This window comes from Dendrobates tinctorius, unplaced genomic scaffold (assembly GCF_039654945.1).
Source record: "Dendrobates tinctorius isolate UK_male_01 unplaced genomic scaffold, ASM3965494v1 ptg000062l, whole genome shotgun sequence".
In the NCBI taxonomy this organism is placed as follows: domain Eukaryota; kingdom Metazoa; phylum Chordata; class Amphibia; order Anura; family Dendrobatidae; genus Dendrobates; species Dendrobates tinctorius.
This window is the reverse complement of record NW_027361730.1, coordinates 18,354,587-18,376,170: the sequence shown is the minus strand read 5'-3', so window position 1 is coordinate 18,376,170 and position 21,584 is coordinate 18,354,587. Positions and strand designations below refer to the sequence as shown.

The window sequence follows — 21,584 nt, the reverse complement described above, 5'->3', positions numbered from 1 at the left end:
ACCATAAGAGCTTACTCTCTACAAGAGAGAGAGGACCCCACTGATCATAAGAGCTTACACTCTACAAGAGAGAGGACCATGCTGATCATAAAAGCTTACACTCTATAGGAGAGAGAGGACCCCACTGATCATAAGAGCTTACACTCTACAAGAGAGAGGACCATGCTGATCATAAAAGCTAACACTCTATAGGAGAGAGAGGCCTGCACTGATCATAAGAGCTTACATTCTACAGGAGAGAGAAAGAGGCTCCTACTGATTATAAGAACTTACACTTTACAGGAGAAAGAGGACCCGCTGATCATAAGAGCTTACACTCTACAGGAGAGAGAGAGGACCCCGCTGATCATAAGAGCTTACACTCTACAGGAGAGAGAGGACCCGCTGATCATAAGAGCTTACACTCTACAGGAGAGAGAGAGGACCCCGCTGATCATAAGAGCTTACACTCTACAGGAGAAAGAGGACCCGCTGATCATAAGAGCTTACACTCTACAGGAGAGAGAGAGGACCCGCTGATCATAAGAGCTTACACTCTACAGGAGAGAGAGGACCCTGCTGATCATAAGAGCTTACACTCTACAGGAGAAAGAGGACCCGCTGATCATAAGAGCTTACACTCTACAGGAGAGAGAGGACCACCGCTGATCATAAGAGCTTACACTCTACAAGAGAGAGAGGACCCCGCTGATCATAAGTGCTTACACTCTACAGGAGAGAGAGGACCCCGCTGATCATAAGTGCTTACGCCCTACAGGAGCAAGAGAGTACCCTTCTGACCACAATCACTTACACTCTACAGTAGACAGAGCCCCCCCCCGCTGATCATAGGTGGTTACAGGAGAGAGACCATCAGAGCATCCTTAAATTATCCTGATCACTTTCCAATAAAACACAGTATCACTGTAAAGATCGTTAGGGTATGTGCATATGCTGACTTTTTTTTCGATGGCAGAGCTGCTGAGGTTTTTTTTTAGGCGGAGTTGATTCAGGAATTCACTGGTGGTCTTTTTCCTGATGCAACTTCGCTGGCAACTTTGCCATCATTTTTTGTGCCACCTTTTCTCTATACTTTCCACTATAGTGGCGAGCGACTTCCCACCGGATTCTGCCAAAAGGATAAACATGCTTCTATTTTTGACCGTTTCACCGTTTCCGAACCTGAAGCCATTAAAAGAAGTAACAAAAGGCAATGTTTCAGCTGAAATCTGCCAGTAATAGAAGTTGTGTGCACATAACCTTAGTGAGTGTCTTATCCACAAGTGCTAAGTCTACCTGTATTACTATAGGGCAAAGTGAACCAAAGAGCAGTTGGCACCATTTATATATGAGCAGCTGTTTTTTTTTTAATCTCCATGTATCTGGAAACCACAAAACAAAGTTTGGTGCTTGAACCGAGACCAAGAAATGTATTCACCTGCACTTCTTATGTTTCTACCCTTGATAAAGTAAAAGCAAGTTACTGCAAGCACTTAGTTCCCACAGATTACTGCGCGGCGTTCTATAAAGTATGTAGACGCCAGCAATTTCATGACCAATGTACTGTCAGAGGCACCTGATTACTCTCATATATTGAGACCACAATATTCTTCCTTGATAGCAGCGCACTTTTTAGATTACAGCTGGATTTACATTACCTCTTTTGCTTTATTAGAAGATTACATGTCTTAGTGCATTTCTGTCTTATTGCATAGCTATGTGACATAATTCTAAAGAATATCATCACTGTTTGTTGTGCTGTGGTTTGTCCGCACACAACTCAGTAGTAACAATATCAGACTGGGCAGGACATTACCAAAGTTACAACTTCCAGCATGCCCTGACTGCTGTCTCCTGTCCAGTTATTGTATTTCATGAGGAATATAAGTATCTACTAAATCTGACATCTAAGGAGATATGACAGGTCCTTGAAAGGGGTTAATCTACAAAGAACAGTATCTCAGCTTAGCTCTTAAATTAGTGGCAAGGTGTTCTGTACAGAAGCAATTATAATATATTGCATATGCATTAATGTTGGTGGTCAGACAGATACAAATGAAACATCAATATATCACCTGGAAATGTCATTCTTGGTGGTATTTATATTTCAACAATTTCTCCTGTTGGGAGAGACGCACGTAATAACCACTGAACGACCAGGCCTTTTTTGGGCCTTAAAGTAGTTGTCCACTACTAGGACATCCCCTTCGTAAACTAAATGTTGAGCTTGATAAAATAATAAAGCCTATACTCCCCTCTTGTGCCGTTCCAGCGATGTCGGCAGTCCCGATCCCGGGGCTGTGATGCGGTGGAATGACACGTGACGCCGGTGCCCAATCAGCGCTTGCGTCACTGTCTTTGCCTTCAGATAAACTCAGCGTGAAGACGAAGTGTGGGATGAGCTTGCAGTCCTGGCTTCCTCTTCATGTTCAGTTTGTCTGAAGGCAGAGACTGTGACTCCAGCGGTGATTGGGCACTGGCGTCTCGTGACAACACCGCATCACAGCCACAGGCAGAACGAGTGCCGACAACGCAGGAACGGCGCCGGCACGTGAGGGGAGTGTAGGCTTTATTATTTTATAGGGGCCGAACATTTAGTATAAGAAAGGGTTGTTCTAGTAGAGGACAACCCCTTTAAGAGTATATTTTCAACTCTGAAAGTTATTCCGTTTTTGTAGAATAGGGGATAACTTCCCCATTGCTAGGAGTCCACTCACTGGGACTCCAACCAGTCCTGAAAACCATGACTCTAAAGAGCCCTGTGTGAAGTGTGAATGGGAGCAGTGGCTGATTATGCAGATTGTTGCTCCACATATTCTTATGGGTGGTGTCGGAGATCAGCTTAGTGCAGCACTTAGCTATCTCAGGTTCTCCCTTTTAGAATGAACTTAAGAATACCCCTTTAAGGAACACGTTGTTGTTATTTTTATTATTACATTTCAAGAGACATAACCATTTATTTTTCTATTGGCAGCTGTATAAAGGCTTATTTTTGACAGGAAGATTTGTATTTTTCAGTGGTGCTATTTGGATGTACATATAACTTATTGATTTTATTAACTCTTTTTGGTAGGAATGGTAAAAAAGCAGTTTCCCCATTTCTTTTTTTAGGCTATGTGCGCACGTTGCGGATTTGCTTGTGGAAATTTCTGCACAGGTTCTGCCTCTCTTGGCAGAAAATGCAGTTGAAATTCCGCTCGGTTTTCATGCAGGTTTTCATGCAGGTTTTCATGCAGATTTGTATGTGTTTTTGTACGCTAAATAAAGATTATAAAGTATTCTAATTTACTGAGATAATGACTTTTGGGTTTTCATTGGCTGTAGCCATAATAATAATTGACATTAACAGAAATACAGTAGATCACTCTGTTTGTAATGATTCTATATAATATGAGTTTCACTTTTTGTATTGAACTGAAATAAATTAACTTTTTGATGATATTCTAATTTTGTGAGAAACACGTGTGTGTGTATGTGTGTATATATACACTGCTCAAAAAATAGAGGGAACATTAAAATACCACATCCTAGATCTCTCTGAATGAAATATTCCAGTTGGAAATTTTTATTCATTGCATAGTGGAATGTGTTCAGAACAATAAAACATAACAATTACCAATGTAGATCAAAATTAATATCCCATGGAGGTCTGGATTTGGAATGATACTCAAAATCAAAGTGGAAAATCAAATTACAGGCTAATCCAACTTCAGTGGAAATGCCTCATGACAAGCAAAAGATGCTCAGTAGTGTGTGTGGCCTCCACGTGCCTGTATGACCTCCCTACAACGCCTGGGCAGGCTACTGATGAGGTGGTGGATGTTCTCCTGAGGGATCTCCTCCCAGACCTGGATTAAAGCTTCAGTCAACTCCTGGACAGTCTGTGGTGCAACGTGACGGTGGATGTAGCGAGACATGATGTCCCAGATGTGCTCAATCGGATTCAGGTCTGGGGAGCGGGCGAGCCAGTCCATAGCTTTAATGCCTTCATCTTGCAGGAACTGCTGACACACTCCAGCCACATGAGGTCTGGCATTTTCATGCATTAGGAGGAACCCAGGGCCAACCGCACCAGCACATGGACTCACAAGGGGTCTGAGGATCTCATCTCGGTACCTAATGACAGGCTACCTCTGCCGAGCACATGGAGTGCTGTGCAGCCCTCCAATGAAATGCCACCCCACACTATTACTGACCCACTCCCAAACCGGTCATGCTGAAGGATGTTGCAGGCAGCAAATCGCTCTCCACGGCGTCTCCAGACTCTGTCACATGTGCTCAGTGTGAACCTGCTGTCATTTGTGAAGAACACAGGATGCCAGTGGCGATTTTGCCAATACTGGTGTTCTGTGACAGATGCCAAGCATCCTGCATGGTGTTGGGCTGTGAGCACAACCCCCATCTGTGGACGTCGGGCCCTCAGACCATATTCATGGAGTCGGTTTCTAACTGTGTGTGCAGACACATGCACATTTGTGGCCTGCTGGAGGTCATTTTGCAGGGCTCTGGCAGTGCTCATCCTGTTCCTCCTTGCACAAAGGCGGAAGTAGCGGTCCTGCTTCTGGGTTTTTGCCCTCCTATGGCCCCCTCCACATCTCCTGGTGTACTGGCCTGTCTCCTGTTAGCGCCTCCAGCCTCTGGAGGCGCTAACAGACACAGCAAACCTTCTTGCCACAGCTCGCATTGATGTGCCATCCTGGATGAGCTGCACTACCTGAGCCGCTTGTGTAGGTTGTAGAGTCCGTCTCATGCTACCACGAGTGTGAGAACACAACCAACATTCAAAAGTGGCCAAAACATCATCCAGAAAGCATTGGTACTGAGATGTGGTCTGTGGTCCCCACCTACAGAACCACTCCTTTATTGAGTGTCTTGATAATTGCCAATAATTTCCATCTGTTGTCTATTCCATTTGCAAAACAGCATGTGAAATTGATTGTCAATCAGTGTTGCTTCCTAAGTGGACAGTTTGACTTTACAGAAGTTTGATTTACTTGGAGTTATATTCTGTTTAAGTGTTCCCTTTATTTTTTTGAGCAGTGTGTATGTATATATATATATATATATATATATATATATATATATATATATATATATATATATATACACTAGCTGAAGAGCCCGGCTTTGCCCGGGCATAGTAACTAACTGTGGTTAGTTATAACAAATTATAATTATCCTCCGTCCCATAGTCCAGTGCCCATATTCCCGTCATACATATCCTCCATCCCATAGTCCCGTGCCCATATACCATCGCACATCCTCCATCCCATAGTCCCATGCCCATATACCCATCATACATATCCTCCATCCCATAATCCCGTGCCCATATACCATCGCACATCCTCCATCCCATAGTTCTGTGCCCATATACCCATCATACATATCCTCCATCCCATAATCCCGTGCCCATATACCATCGCACATCCTCCATCCCATAGTTCTGTGCCCATATACCAATTATGACATCTTCGCCATGGCAACCCCGTTATGACATAACTGTCACCTTTGCAACCCATTATGTCATCAGCGCCGCCACGGCAACCATTATGACGACATGTGGTGGGGCTTGATACACACACTATGACATACCTGTCACCTTTGCAACCCATTATGACATCAGGATCGCCATGGCAATCATATATATATATAAAGCTGAGTGTATGGCCCCGCCCACTCCGCATAGCCACATTCACTATAATATCCCACATCATCCCATCAGCCAGAGCTACCAAACTACTACACCTAATATCCCACATCATCCCCTCAGCCAGAGGTACCGGACTACTACCCATAATATCCCACATCATCCCGTCAGCCAGAGCCACCGGACTACTACCCATAACATCCCACATCATCCCGTCAACCAGAGCCACCGGACTAGTACCACTAATATCCCACATCATCCCGTCAGCCAGAGCTACCAGACTACTACCCCTAATATCCCACATCATCCCATCAGCCAGATCCACTGGACTGCTACTAATATCCCACATCATCCCATCAGCCAGAGCCACCGGACAACTACCACTAATATCCCACATCATCCCGTCAGCCAGAGCTACCGGACTACTACCCCTAATATCCCACATCATTCCGTCAGCCAGAGTCACCGGACAACTACCACTAATATCCCACATCGTCCCGTCAGCCAGAGCCACTGGACTACTACCCCTAATATCCCACATCATCCCGTCAGCCAGAGCCAATGGACTACTACCCCTAATATCCCACATCATCCCAAAAGAGCCAGTAAAAGTAGAATAGTGAAATTGCACAGAATCATGGTTCACTAAGATCCCAGGTTTTCTACTGATCAGGCTATTCTCACTTATCTGCCACCATAAATATCACAGTCTTGCTTTTCACCAATGGACAGGCACAAACCTTATACATTAGTACAGTAGAGATTAGTACAGTAGAGAAACCTTCACACACATTTTCATGCACCGTCAACTTGTAATTTGTCCGGCTGAGTTGCTCATGGATTTACAGCATCTGTATGCTGTATAGTATCATATTTAATGGGCTGTTATGAGAAAAGCATTACGTGTTATATGGGTATATTCAGGTGAATTATGGGGAAAGTAGCACTTTAAAAAAACTCACAGCATCAGAGCACAGTAACACATCAATAATGCATAAAAGTGTCTGTATGAAAATATTAAATCCACATGACATTTAATATGTGCACTTTCCTACATTCATGTGTGTCACTTAATGATACCACACGGGAGGGAGGATTCATTTCTGTCCAGTACTCACTTGTCCTTTCTGGGGGACAGACGATGGCTGGAGCTTATGTTCCTGGGGATGCTAGATTTCTCCCACCATGTCAGTGTCTGCTGAGGTGTTGTCAAGTGGGAAAACCTGCGCATAGCAACCAATCACAGCTCAGCTACTTTTAACCAGCTCTGGTTAAATGAGAGATGCTTAGTGATTGGTTGCAAGGAAAACTGTTGGTCATAGCAACCAATCTGTGTGCGTGTGTGTGTATATGTTCTTGATGGGCCCCATAAGATTCCCATATACCGTATAATGCTGCTGCAAAAAAATAAATTGACATACTCGCCTCTCGTTGCTGACCGCTGCTTCTCATTGTCGCCGTCTCTCTGCAGTGACTGTTCAGGCAGAGGGCCCACACTAATCACGTCATCGCGCCCTCTGACCTGAACGTCAAAGTCAGAGGAGGCGGAAGACAGACCGCAGCGGTGGAATGAGGAGAGGTAAATATCGCAAGTATTGGGGGCCTGAGCAAGCGGCAGCACAGGCACCTGGCCCCCATAGCGTGCCAGTGTCCCTGCCTGCTCAGGACCCAGGCACAGGACCCAGGCACTTGCCCCGGTGCAAACGCCGACTGCCAGCCCTGTCAGCAGCCACCGGAACACTAACAGAGGCTGCAGGGGAGCGCGCAGATGAGCGGGAGAGACCGGGGACCTTTGCACTGCAGCAGATGCCAAGTAAGTGGGACCGTGACTTGTGTATAAGCCGAGGGGAGTTTTTTTCAGCAAAAAAAAAATAGGTGCTGAAAAGCTCCGCTTATATACAAGTATATATAGTATATAATCTTTATTGTCTCCTCGTAATCTGTGAAGCATAACTTTTTTTTTATTTTCCATCAAGATAGCTACCGTATTTTGCGGTTTATAAGACGCATCGGATTATAAGTCGCACCCCAAATTTTAAGGAGGAAAATAGGAAAAAAAACCTTTTTTAATAAAATGGTGGTGCTTCTTACAATCCATGCATCTTATTGCTTACAGGGGGTGGTGGCTGCAGTGAAGTGGGGTCCCTGGGTTGCTGCTGGCGGAGGCAGGAGTGGGGCGATTCTGCGGACCCCAGCCTGGGAGAAAGGGGTGTTCGGATGTGCGACGCTGTGAGTGTTCGGTGATACAGACTGCAGGCATCTCCTGAGATCTTGGTGCTGAGATCTCCATCTGCGTATGCGCTGCCCCAGTGGCCATTTTCCCGGAGTCCACCGCATAGTAAACCATAGAAGTGCTGGCGCTGCGGGCTTTCACAAAATGTCGGCAGAGCCCCCCCCACACCACCGAACACCTGCAGCGTCACACATCAGAACACCCCCTCATCCCAGCCTGTGGCCTGCAGCAACTCTCCACTCTTGCCTCCTCCAGCAGCAACCCTGGAACCCTGCTCCACCTCTGCCGGTAAGATATATTCGCATTATAAGGCACACCCCCATTATCCCCCACACACACACACATTTTTTGGGGGTGAAAAGTGTATCTTATAATCCGAAAAATACGGTATATGAAGGTTTGTTCTTGGCGGGTTGAGTTGCATTTTTCAATTACACCATTTGGAAGTACTTACAACTTATTGACTTTATTAACTATTTGGCGGAATGGAAAAACCACATTCAGTGTCATTCAGTCTGCAGGATAAATACTATTTTACTTTTATGTTATTGGTTGCTGTGTTTTGTGTGTAGGGTTTTATTTTTTATCTCTTACTACTTTTGCACGCTAAAAAAATATATATATCATGTTCATAATCTTAGAGACATAATTTTATTTTTTTCCCCGTAGACCGCTTTGTGTGAGGGTTTGTTTTGCAGGATGATTTAACAAATTTTTGTTCACATCACCAGAGAAAAAAATGCAAAAATAAGTAACGTATATTAATATTATTATTATGGCAGATTCCACATGAAAAAGATGGCTGATTAGTCTCACTGAATGGAGTTACTGCTTGTATGCTGCTTTTCACAGTTTATGAGCTTAGAAACTGCTGCAAGATTTTGTACAGATTAATTTTTACAATTTTTGGGAAGGTTTTGCCTTCTCTATTTCTATTTAATTGAATAGACAATGTACAAAATAATTTTCTTGGTGCTCGCTGATCAGTTCATGCGTTTTGAGGTTGGTTTCTTTTATCATCTAGAATATTATATAGTATTAATATCTAGCAAACACAGGGTTAAGAGATCCACTTTGCTTAGAAGCTGATCTGGCGCCAATGATAAAACTTGGGTGTCCCACCTCACAGACCCAGTGCCTACACCTAAAAGCCTGCCCCTCCCTCCATCAATGTTAATGGGAGATATTTATCGTGGGCTGATGAAAAGGTTTTCACAAAGCCTGACTAAGTGGCAATGAAATGTTAGGGATTTTGGATGAACTGTTCACTAATGCTGGGTATAGAAAGCCCCTTGACATTTACTAGTTTAACCCTTTCACTCTAAACACTCTGAAGGGGTCTCTGAGGCTAAACAAAAGAAGTCCCCCCATGTCGCATGTCATTGCTGTGGAGAAAAGGACTTTATGAGAAGCTTTCATGTACACACACTTCTGTCTTATCTGATCCTCCCCTTGCTCTTAAGGCTTTATGACAGAGACTTTACGTTTGTTCTGCCGCTCTTTCCATTATATCACTTAACAGCGTTCTATCGGAATCTGATCTAAGATCCCAATATTTTCAATGGCGAAAAATGTATACTTTAATTTATAGACATGTAGAATCTTTAAAGTCGGTCGGCGGAAGGAGTTTATAACTCTTCCTCAGCCATATAAGTCACTATAGATGGCGAAGAATATTCGGATCACTAAACATTTCTTTCTGTTTGTTCAAGTAGAATCAGAGGAGTTAGGCATTCATATTATATTTTGAGATTTAGCTCTACTATACATTGTCTTTGTCACCAAAATTTAGAAGGTATCTTATAACAAAAAAGTTAGAAACCATCTGTTCCGGGTGGGTCAGTGGTTAGCACTGCAGCCTTGCAGCGCTGGAGTCCTGGGTTCTAATCCCACCAATGACATAACTTCTGTCAGGGAGTGTATGTCGCTTATCCATGTTATGTAAATAAAAGCTGATAACCGGACGTTAAATTCATCCATTGGTTGTATAAATTATTCTTTTGAAAGCTGAAACCCTCCGAAATGTGGTTTAGGTTAAGAAAATAAATTGACATCAATGCAGAAATATTGATCATTTAATGGACACAATAGTCCGATTTTGGCAAGACAAAAGTTTTGTCGGCCACAGAAAGTAATGTGATATTCCAGCAAATAATTAACTTAAAATACAAATATTTGTTGCATAACATTGTTGAATGAAGTTGTGGTGCTATTAGAGTCATATTTAATATTTTGTGTGACTTCCATGAGCTTGAAGGACTGCATCCATGCTGTTCAACAATGATTCATACAGTTTATTAATGAAGTCATCAGTCATCAAAGAATGCAGTCTTACATGCCTCCCAGAGTTCATCTCGATTCTTTGTTTTTTTCTTCCAAGCTTCCTTTTTCATCCTACCCCAAACATGCTCAATGATGTTCATGTCTGGTGACTGGACTGGCCAGTCCTTGAGCACCTTGATCTTTTTTGCCTGGATGAACTTTGTTGTAGAGATGGATGTCTGAGATGGAGCACCATCCTGCTGCCGAACTTGACCCTTTTTATGATTTGGAATATAGAAAGTAGCTAATACTTCGTGATATTGTAGGCTATTGATATTGCCTTCCACCTTGCAAATGTTTCGCACACCCCTATACTGAATGTAACCCCAGACCATGATCTTTCCACCACTAAATTTAACTTTTCTGGATGTACAGTGGGGAAAAAAAGTATTCAGTCAGTCAGCAATAGTGCAAGTTCCACCACTTAAAAAGATGAGAGGCGTCTGTAATTTACATCATAGGTAGACCTCAACTATGGGAGACAAACTGAGAAAAAAAAATCCAGAAAATCACATTGTCTGGTTTTTTTTTTCATTTTATTTGCATATTATGGTGGAAAATAAGTATTTGGTCAGAAACAAGCAATCAAGATTTCTGGCTCTCACAGACCTGTAACTTCTTCTTTAAGAGTCTCCTCTTTCCTCCACTCATTACCTGTAGTAATGGCACCTGTTTAAACTTGTTATCAGTATAAAAAGACACCTGTGCACACCCTCAAACAGTTTGACTCCAAACTCCACTATGGTGAAGACCAAAGAGCTGTCAAAGGACACCAGAAACAAAATTGTAGCCCTGCACCAGGCTGGGAAGACTGAATCTGCAATAGCCAACCAGCTTGGAGTGAAGAAATCAACTGTGGGAGCAATAATTAGAAAATGGAAGACATACAAGACCACTGATAATCTCCCTCGATCTGGTGCTCCACGCAAAATCCCACCCCGTGGGGTCAGAATGATCACAAGAACGGTGAGCAAAAATCCCAGAACCACGCGGGGGGACCTAGTGAATGAACTGCAGAGAGCTGGGACCAATGTAACAAGGCCTACCATAAGTAACACACTACGCCACCATGGACTCAGATCCTGCAGTGCCAGACGTGTCCCACTGCTTAAGCCTGTACATGTCCGGGCCCGTCTGAAGTTTGCTAGAGAGCATTTGGATGATCCAGAGGAGTTTTGGGAGAATGTCCTATGGTCTGATGAAACCAAACTGGAACTGTTTGGTAGAAACACAACTTGTCGTGTTTGGAGGAAAAAGAATACTGAGTTGTATCCATCAAACACCATACCTACTGTAAAGCATGGTGGTGGAAACATCATGCTTTGGGGCTGTTTCTCTGCAAAGGGGCCAGGACGACTGATCCGGGTACATGAAAGAATGAATGGGGCCATGTATCGTGAGATTTTGAGTGCAAACCTCCTTCCATCAGCAAGGGCATTGAAGATGAAACGTGGCTGGGTCTTTCAACATGACAATGATCCAAAGCACACCGCCAGGGCAACGAAGGAGTGGCTTCGTAAGAAGCATTTCAAGGTTCCTGGAGTGGCCTAGCCAATCTCCAGATCTCAACCCTATAGAAAACCTTTGGAGGGAGTTGAAAGTCCGTGTTGCCAAGTGAAAAGCCAAAAACATCACTGCTCTAGAGGAGATCTGCATGGAGGAATGGGCCAACATACCAACAACAGTGTGTGGCAACCTTGTGAAGACTTACAGAAAACGTTTGACCTCTGTCATTGCCAACAAAGGATATATCACAAAGTATTGAGATGAAATTTTGTTTCTGACCAAATACTTATTTTCCACCATAATATGCAAATAAAATGAAAAAAACACAGACAATGTGATTTTCTGGATTTTTTTTTCTCAGTTTGTCTCCCATAGTTGAGGTCTACCTATGATGTAAATTACAGACGCCTCTCATCTTTTTAAGTGGTGGAACTTGCACTATTGCTGACTGACAAAATACTTTTTTTCCCCACTGTATTTTGGATCCATACGGGCTCCAGTAGGTCTCCTGCAGTATTTGCGATGGCTGTGGTGTAATTCTACTGAAGATTCATCAGAGAAATCCACCTTCTGCCACTTTTGCAGCTTCCATCTGTTTAGCAGGCTGTAGGACTTTGGAAATGCCACACATTTTTTTATTTGCCTTTTGTTTAGTGCTGGCTTCTGGGCACTGATTCCACCATGGAGGCCATTTCGAGACAGAATCCTACAAACTGTTCTAGTTGACACAGGAACTTGAGGTAACCAGGCCTGTTGGACCTCTGCTGCAGTGGAAGAGGGGCTTGCTTTGGATTTTCTAACCAACAAACGTTCATCCTGTGCAGTTGTCTTGCGGGGTCTGCTGGACCTGGGCTTGTCAAACACATCTCCAGTCTCTTTGAATCTTTTTTTAGTTCTTTGTACTTGACACTGAGACACTTTAAAGGTGCCAGCCACCTCTGCAGTGGATCTGGTCTTCAGCCTCTTGATAATCTAGGCTTTGGTCGCAGGGTGGTTTTTTGGCATGTTGTCAGAGCTCAAGTGAAGGTCTCGGGTGCTGGGTTTCTTTTTATACACACCCACTAATTAACCGATTATTTACTGAGCACAGGCGACAAAACTTTTATCTTTCCAAAATCTGACCATTCTGTGTCCATTAAATGATCAATATTTCTGTACTGATGCCAATTTATTTTCTTAACCTAAACCACATTTTGGAGGGTTTCAGCTTTCAAAAGAATAATTTATACAACCAATGGATGAATTTAAAGTCCGGTTATAAGCTTTTATTTACATAATATGAATAAGCGACATATCAGGGAGTGTAGTTTGCATGGAGTTTATATGTTCCTCCCTTTTTTGCTTGGATTTCCCCCCCACCATCCAAAGACATGCTGATAGGGAATTTAGATTGTAAGCCCCGATGGGGACAGTGATGATAATGTCTGTAAAGCGCTGTAGAATGAATGACTCTATATAAGCAGGTAGAAATAATTGAGTCTAGACATTATAGTGCCATACAGTGAGTCCTGTAAATAGTTCCTGATGGTCAAACTTTTACTTTTGGTTCAGTAATGGAGCTGAAAGAAATGAAAAAGGGACACTCAAATGTTTCTTGTGTTAATAATCTGCTACTTACAGATTTGTACTTGTTTTTTGTATCACTATCGTAATCAATTAAATTCTAAATGAAAAAAGATAAAACTAATTTTATGACATTTTTCACTTTCTTCATAATATCAAAAATAAAAGTTTTGTTTAACTAATTGTAATCTTGTGCTAAATAAGTAATAAAGCCAAAAATAGCACAAAAAAATGTGCCAGGACATACGGTAATTCAATCTAAATGATCTCAATCTTTATTGATAATTTTTCTTTTGAATTTAAAAGAGGAATAAATATCCAACCTGACAAACACAGACATGAAAGGTGGGTGAGCTGAAAATGAAGACATTTACCCTGAAAATAGGGACGGTGTAAGCCCTGGGATGCCAGTCACAGAGACATAAATAGAGGATAATGAAGGGTATAAGTGACGCGCGTACAAGGTGCCTTCCAAAGATAAGCAAGCACATAAATAATACAAGTGTAAGGGGAATAAAGACGTACGGTTTAAGTTGCCAACATTATTAAAGTCCTGCAAATAGTGCATACAATAATCGGGACATATTAGGGCTCCCCCGCCAAACACCCGACGTACGACGTGGTATTCTGCACAATATTATGAAGCGAAAAAAATGTCTACATAACCAGCCCCTAAATAAAGCAAAATAGCGCTGTATTGTAACTGCTACAAAGTGACAGGAAACTTTTTCCACAATCGTGTTAACCCTTTAGTCCACCATATTATACTTCATGCTCGTCCTTTCTGCTCATTTCTGAATAAATGCGTTAATCTACAGATGACATAAGAATAAAATATTTAGAGACGATTATTTTAGAAGGTTTCCAACACCTATGTTGTCTGACATCAATAAAAACACAAACACCTTTGTAGATTTGACAACATTCTGGCTATTTGTGTGGAATAGAGGTAATTTAATATGTCCATCAATATCGGGCACCGATACAGGACGTGTCGATCATTGCAATGTCAGTTGTACAATGATTGATCTGTCCGGGCAGAAATAGACATCAGATGATCTCTGTATATTATACACCATACTGCTTTACAGTTACTGTCTTCATTCTCCATGTATGTACTGGCCTTTTACTCTCCATAATATTGGCGCAATATTGACCATATGAGGAAATGGCTATGATTATGGTTTTTGTTGTTCTTACTTCCATGGTTTTTTTCTTTAGTAATAATATATTTGTGGTTAACAAGTTCTCCTCGGATGTGAGGCTTGTGAAGGTGAAGAGCACAGGAAGGGTAGTCTTATCAAGATCCCACAATCTATTGTATCTGTGATAGTTACACTTGTGCATCGCTCTCCTGGGGGCAATAGAAAACCCACAGCTAATGTTTTATAAATCTCATTGTACCCCCGCTTCATGGTCCATGTTACCAGCTACCTGACGGTGGTTCTTCATTACACAGGCCCCATGTAAATGTGTGTATCTGTATCAGAGTAGAGCGTGGTTTTGAGATATCATTTTGTGCCCAGTGATATCTTGAGTTTTCGAGAATTTTGTTTTTAATCTCATGTACGTATAGACTTCCGTAAAAACTAACTACATTAATGACAAACTCACCTCTGTTACCTGTATCATCGGTATTGTTGGGCTCACCCTGTTGGATGAAGCAAGCTATGAAATGCTTTAAGTAATCGGTAACATCTTTATTACTCATTACTATGGAAATGTGCTGTCAGGAAGCTAAACTGTGTGTACAATATGTTAATAATTTGCTGATTTCAAGAATGTCGGCCAGAATGGCAAATTTTAGTGCCAGTCTTGATCCAGTCGGCTTGAATTCCTCCCAAAAATGCAACCAATGCATTCTTACTATATAGCTGATTGAGTAAATGAGTTTAAGCAAAACATAAAAAGGGAAATCAAGTAGAAGGAGTTTTCTTTACAAAGATCAGATATTGGATTTATGAAATTATGTTGTTTGTCACAGATTTATTCCAGATGCTGAAAGGTTTTCACAGTGTTGAGCTGGATGTGCGTGTACTATGGATGCCCCATTGACTTGTTTTCCCCATTCTCTGCAGGTCATTGTCCAGTCTGGCCGTCAACCTACTGTCCTTCAGAAACTCTGCCAGCTCCCCTTCCAGTATTTTAGTGACTCCCGGCTGGTCCGGCTCCTATTTCCCACACTGATCTCCGCCTGTTATAACAACCCACAGAACAAACTGATTCTGGAGCAGGAGTTAAGCTGTCAGCTTCTCGCCACTTTTATTCAGGTACGGAGCTGGAAAAGTGAACAGGGACCTGGGTGACTGTGAAAGGGTTCAAGCAGTGCTGGGATGTCTATTGGGGGTGGTCAAGAGAAGGACATTGTAAATTAAAGGATTTAAACTCTGCCAAATAAACTAAAGCCATTGAAGCTTGCATGGCGGTGAGTATACCATGTAATAATAATGATACGCCAAGCCTTGCTAACCTCATTCCTGTATAGATACAGACTATAATTCAGTTATCTTTAGCTTGTACCTCACAGCTATTCATTTATTAGATTACAGTTATATTATGGTAATATTCCTGATTTCATAAAATCCGTAAGCGACTAGTAAAAACAGAAGTTTATTTTTCTCATTAATGAAATGATGACGACCACTTTATTGCGGTCCATCATAAAATGACCACAGACGGGTCGATTCCTCTATTTTCGTACACATTTCAGGATAAGACGTTGCCCCTATTGATTGTTTAGTTGGCAATTATACAATGAATAATACGTGTTTGTTAATTATCAGATTTTTGGTAGTAGTTTAACAAAACAAAATTACCGCTGACAATATGGAATTTATTTCCACCTTCTATTTTCTTCTTTTTATCCATTTATATTTTAATTTTAGTGTTTGAATTCTCCAGAAGCCATTAGAATCGGATAAGTTTTTATTTTACTGTACAGGGTGTCCCTAATGTCTGGACACATTCTAATTAACTATCATTTAAATAAATTTTATTAACTATAATAGAATTTTGCAGAGCGCAACAACCTTTGCATCACAAATGATGGAAATCATATTGAAAAGGTTATTTAATATTCCAATTGAATAAAATGCTGTTAGTAAATTTTATTTCTTGAAAATACGTATTTTGCCTTTGTGTCCAGACTTTAGGGACACTCTGTAGAATGTGGCTGGAGAAAGTTCTTCCTTACTATTCTATAAGTTGTGTATTATTTGAACAGTTGCAAAATGATGCAGAAAATGTCGAATTTTTTTTACGCTGGGATTTACTAAGGATGACTTAAACTTAGTTTATTTTTTTAATACAGTGTATCTTTTTTACCGTAACATAATTACATATACATTAGTGGAGTAAATATATATCCAGTAAGAAAAATATTGGTAAGTATATAATTAATAGCGCTGTTCCTTGTTGCCATTGTGTCATTATAGGAACACTTCTATTGCTTAAGGTGTCACCGCGGGAGAGATGCCACGCGGAGAATATCATTGTTATTGTCTCGGCACTCTTCACTTTTAGGAACAGTTATTTTATCATGACATGTTGTGTATCTTTGGATGGGGGTTAGGACAGGACCCTGTTGGATCTCATTCCTTTCCCTAGAAAATGAGCTTGTCTGCTTGTATTTAACATATGATTAACTCTTTGAAACACAATTAACCTGTTTTTCTAATCTTCTCTCTGTGCTATATCTATCAGACCACAAAAGGTGACCAAAGGCCAAATATAATTAAATTTCAGACAGCGCATTAAGTCTGTGAAACATATGTGTTTTTTATCACTAGAGACACCCTGATATATGAGAAGAAAATGGCTGCGAGTTCTAGGAACTTGAGTTTTCTGTCTGATCTATCAGATAGCAGCTGCTTTTGATATGGGAGAATTAACTCACTATGATTTTTTTTTTATGCAATTAGTAGTGAAAGCATTTAACTACTGAATGCCATTATTTTTAGCATTTATTTCTCAGGGAACGGCCGGGGACATTCTGTAAATGTCCATAATCAGAATCAATTTTCCAAACTCATTTCTTGTCATGCCAGCTGACATATATGATACAGTAAATGTTTCCGACTATCTCTTCAGGGGTTTTATCTTGTACTTGACCTATGAGGAGTTAAAAAAAGACATCAGAGCATATTCTGTAAAATGTGTAATTTATTTTTCAATGCTGTGTAATAGTTGGGATTCAATGTCTGAAACAATCTGTGGTTTTCCTGAAGAAGGAGTCAGATGGACTCTGAAACGCGTTGACATTCAACCACTTTTTCCTGAGATCAGTTGGATTGTGTTATATCAGTAGCACATATCAAAAATCCACTTTACCCTGAATGTCTGATAAATGACTTATTTACTTGTTTTGTGTAGAATACATCATAGTAAGATATATATCTAAATGGATAAAGGACTACGATCTGATGCCCCCTTGCACGTTCCTGCAGAAATTGGTAGCGTATGAGTTAAGTGCAGACGGGAGCTGTGTAATTTTCTGCTCTGCTCAGTTACTTTCTGGCCTCTAATCTTATAACCTATAAACACCGTGTCACATTTGCTTATTTTTCATTGTACGGAGGAAGCGGGAGCTTGGATGCTCGTTGCTCCACACGGGCTGCCGCTAGAGAGATGATGGCTGCATGTCCCTCTCTCTTCTGGCGTCTTAATATAGCTACTCATTTATTTATTTATTTTTTTTTAAACTCATTCAACTAAACTTTTTCTATCAGTTTTTGAAGTGGTGAAAATAAAAGCTATTTCTTCTCCTGGAGGCACATGACCGTTGTTTGGCCACTTCTAAAACATAACTTAAATTTGGTATATGGGAAACCGCCTGTTAATGGAAGGAAGCTTAGCATGCCATGTGGGGTGGCTGTTTGGTTAGGGGCTTTAGTCTTTCTCGATCATAGAGTATAAACAAAAAGATTATGGGATAGAAGTCTTTCAGCTCTTATATCAACCAATGATGCCCAGTTCACTGTAAATTGAGAATTGTACCAGCGTGTAAGGATTGTAGCTGTTTGCCGCTCTGCTAACCACTACATTGTCCTATTGTCTTAGGACTGTTTGCAAGGATCAAGTCATCCCGACAGCAAGACGTCTCTGCACAAAGGTAATGTAACCAAGGCTGGGTGATTGCAGCCATTCAGACATACAACTGTCTATCCCCCTGACCTTCAGACCAAGGAAATGGCTTGTTTTCAGAAGAAGTCTTTGACAGCCCAGGCAGCATAATGAGCATGGTGCTAATTCATTGTACATAATGACACAGAACAACTCCACAACAAAAGCCTATTGAGAGCAAGCTTGTCCTTTTATTAGCAACAAAAGCCAGTTTACTCAAAGGCTCTGCCCGCTGTTGGAAATGGTTACTTACTAAATAAACTAGCATTACTGGAGCGGGTTAAATTACCTCCACATTACACACTCCCCGCAGGACACTGTACTTCATAGAGGCTGCGAACCCGACTATTAAAACTGCTGCTTCCACCCTCTGCGGGTGGTCCCTCAGCCTCACTACCATTGCCCTTGTGAACTCTGGACAAATGTGACAAATCTAGAAAGTCACTTAAAAGAAGTCAGGAAAAAACTGGAAAGTGTGACTATTGGCACAAAATAGGACTTGGCACCGCACTTCGTGGTTCAGGCAAAATCTTGTCCAATGCAGAAGTGTTCATGAATGAAATCCTCTTCCCAAATAGCCCGGAATATTGTTTTTATTACAGTGGAGGACTTTGTAGAACTGAAAGATTAATTGAGTTGTGTATTCCCAAATATATTCATAGCAAAAAACTGTGATAAAATAAGCTTGTCGGAAAGTCACTAAATTGTCAAGATTGCCATTTTATCCAAATTTTACTCCAAATAAATATGTACGGTAATAAAATATGTAATATTTTGGAGACCTTAAATTGAGACCTCCGTACAGATGTGCCCAGTGTATGATCATTGTAGAGCTCTGTGTGTTTTCATTTATTATGCAAATACTTTTATGCCCCAAGGTATTCTCAGAGTGATAGCTTTTATTATTTTGTTATTTTTGGGCTTAAAAGTATGTACATCGATTTTCATGGCTAACACATTACCACAGTATAATTTTTTTTATTGTACATCATTTGTCATTATGAAATTTATCCCATCAGGCAAACTCTGCTTAGTCTTATAAAAGTTGGAGAAAAAGGAGTAAAAGTTGTTTCTTTTGTTTAAATAGCAATACTCGCCTCATTGATCCTCACCTACTCCTGTTCCAGTGCTGCTCACCAGTCTCTGCTTCCTGATACAGAGATGACATCATGGGGCATATGACCTCTGCAGGCAATCACTGGCCGCAGCGGTGACCTTCTACAACCATTGATTGGCCAGTAATAATGGTAGACCCAGAATTAACTACTTCTCTCTTTTAATTGCAATATATACATTACGTTATAAAGTGGTTCCCAGAATCAGATCTTATGAGATCTGGCCAGGTTCCCATTTTCCAACATGAATAAATTAAGAAAGTTTTTATTTTATCAGAATTTATCAGTGCGGCATAGTTGTTTTTTTTGTTTTTTTTTAATGCAATGGATCCTTGTTAAATGGTCTCACCCAATCTTGGGGCGGACCTGGTTAGTCTTTAAGTCTTTGCTTAAGTTTTAGTGTAAATATGTGAACATGAACATACATATTATGAAACCTGATGAAAGGGCAAATTGTGCACTGAAATGTGTTCTGTCCTTCACCTTTATTAAAGTCACTATGCCTGCCTGTATAGAGGCTCTTCTGTGACCTTCTTTCTTTGGGCCGTACATGATTTTCAGAAGTTTGATATTAAAGGGGGCTTTACACATAGCGATATCGCTAGCAATATCGCTAAAGCATCACCGATTTTGCGACGCAGCAGCGATATTGCTAGGGATATCGCTATGTGTGACACATGCTGGCTATCGCTGATCGCGCGAGATCGTCCTCGTCCTTTTCTCGTCGTCCGCTTCCTGCTGGCGCTGACGAGCGACGCGTGGACGGGGGCAGGAGGACGTCATCATCGCCGCCTCTGAAAGGTAAGTAACGACCGCTGCTGCGTCGCTACATCGCTGTGAGATCTGCCTGTTTGGCAGCTCACTAGCGACCATTTAGCGATGCACCAGCGATCCTGACCGGGTCGTATCGTTGTCGGGATCACTGGTGCATCGCTAAATGTAAAGGGGGCTTAAGACTTCAGTTAAGTTTTCTACAGATGTCACTATTACAGGAATATGTGACCTCTGCAGGCAATCACTGGCCGCAGCATGATCTGCTACAATCTATTGACCAGTATAATAGTAGGCCCAGAACTAACTCTCTTTATTACAATAATATGCACTTTGTTATAGCACACTTCCCAATATGAGATTCCATAAAATCTGGGTTCACACTTGTGTTTGATATTCCATTGCAAGCTCCATCAATTTTTGCTAGAAGAAGTGGTGCAGCGTGTGTTTTTATGTTAAATGATGGCCTCCTCGGCAGAAACAAAATAGTCCCAATTAAAGTGCATAGGGTCCGTCTTCCTCCTGTTAGAAGGCAGATACGGTACATCTTTTGCAGGAGTTCCATTAATGGAACAAAAAAAACAGAATGTCAAATGTATTGTAAGTGTTACTATATACTATAGGCTATATACACGGCAGTGCAACGCAAATCTGGATGCCCCGTCATTGATTTTTGCTGTTATGCCCCCTTTGTTTATGTATAGCATGTGATATAAATGATTGTATCCCTTATGAGGATATCTTGTAGTTTTATCTAACTGTTTGGCCCATATGTCCCACTTGACTAAATTATCGTAAGTCTTTTATCCTGAAGTGTTCTTATATCGTCTGGTCTGGATTCAGCCTTCAGAATTTGACTAGTTTATTGTGAGTCCCTTATATTGAAGCATTGAAGTGCTGCTATATGGCTGGTCTGCTAAATAAGGCCTGCAGTTAATAGGACCTGTTAGGGTCAGATGTCAGTGAGCAGGGGCGCCATTTGCCTTTATTTTAGGGTGCCCTCCTCCGCGGCTAGGTAAGGCCACACTTCAGGAACATATCGGGTGAGATGGTTAAATAGGAAGATTTATCAATTTAATTGGGGCATCAATTATTCTATTTGTCTGCCATTGTGGTATTTGTACAGAATTAACCACAGGAAATATTGTTGCCTCTATTATGGGGTTTTCTTTCTAGTGTGTACAATATGTACAATGTTACATATAATATTTTGGGGGGTTTTTTCCTCATTTTATATTTATAAAAGTTTTAAATAATATATTAAAAGTTACATTGTAACATGTATTTTTTCTTGTAAGCCCGAACAGAAGTTTCCTTAGCTTTACAG

At 41.2% G+C, this 21,584-nt stretch overlaps 1 protein-coding gene across 2 annotated transcripts in view; it reads left to right on the top strand.

The window, feature by feature from the left end:
* The window catches only part of SCAPER (S-phase cyclin A associated protein in the ER), a 404,857-nt gene that overhangs the window by 376,294 nt on the left and 6,979 nt on the right, over window positions 1-21,584 (top strand). For both annotated transcript variants that reach the window (XM_073579348.1, XM_073579347.1), the window contains exons 29-30: window positions 15,329-15,520; window positions 18,309-18,360. In XM_073579348.1, coding sequence (XP_073435449.1) covers window positions 15,329-15,520; window positions 18,309-18,360 — 244 coding nt within the window. The remainder of the gene's footprint in view (window positions 1-15,328; window positions 15,521-18,308; window positions 18,361-21,584) is intronic.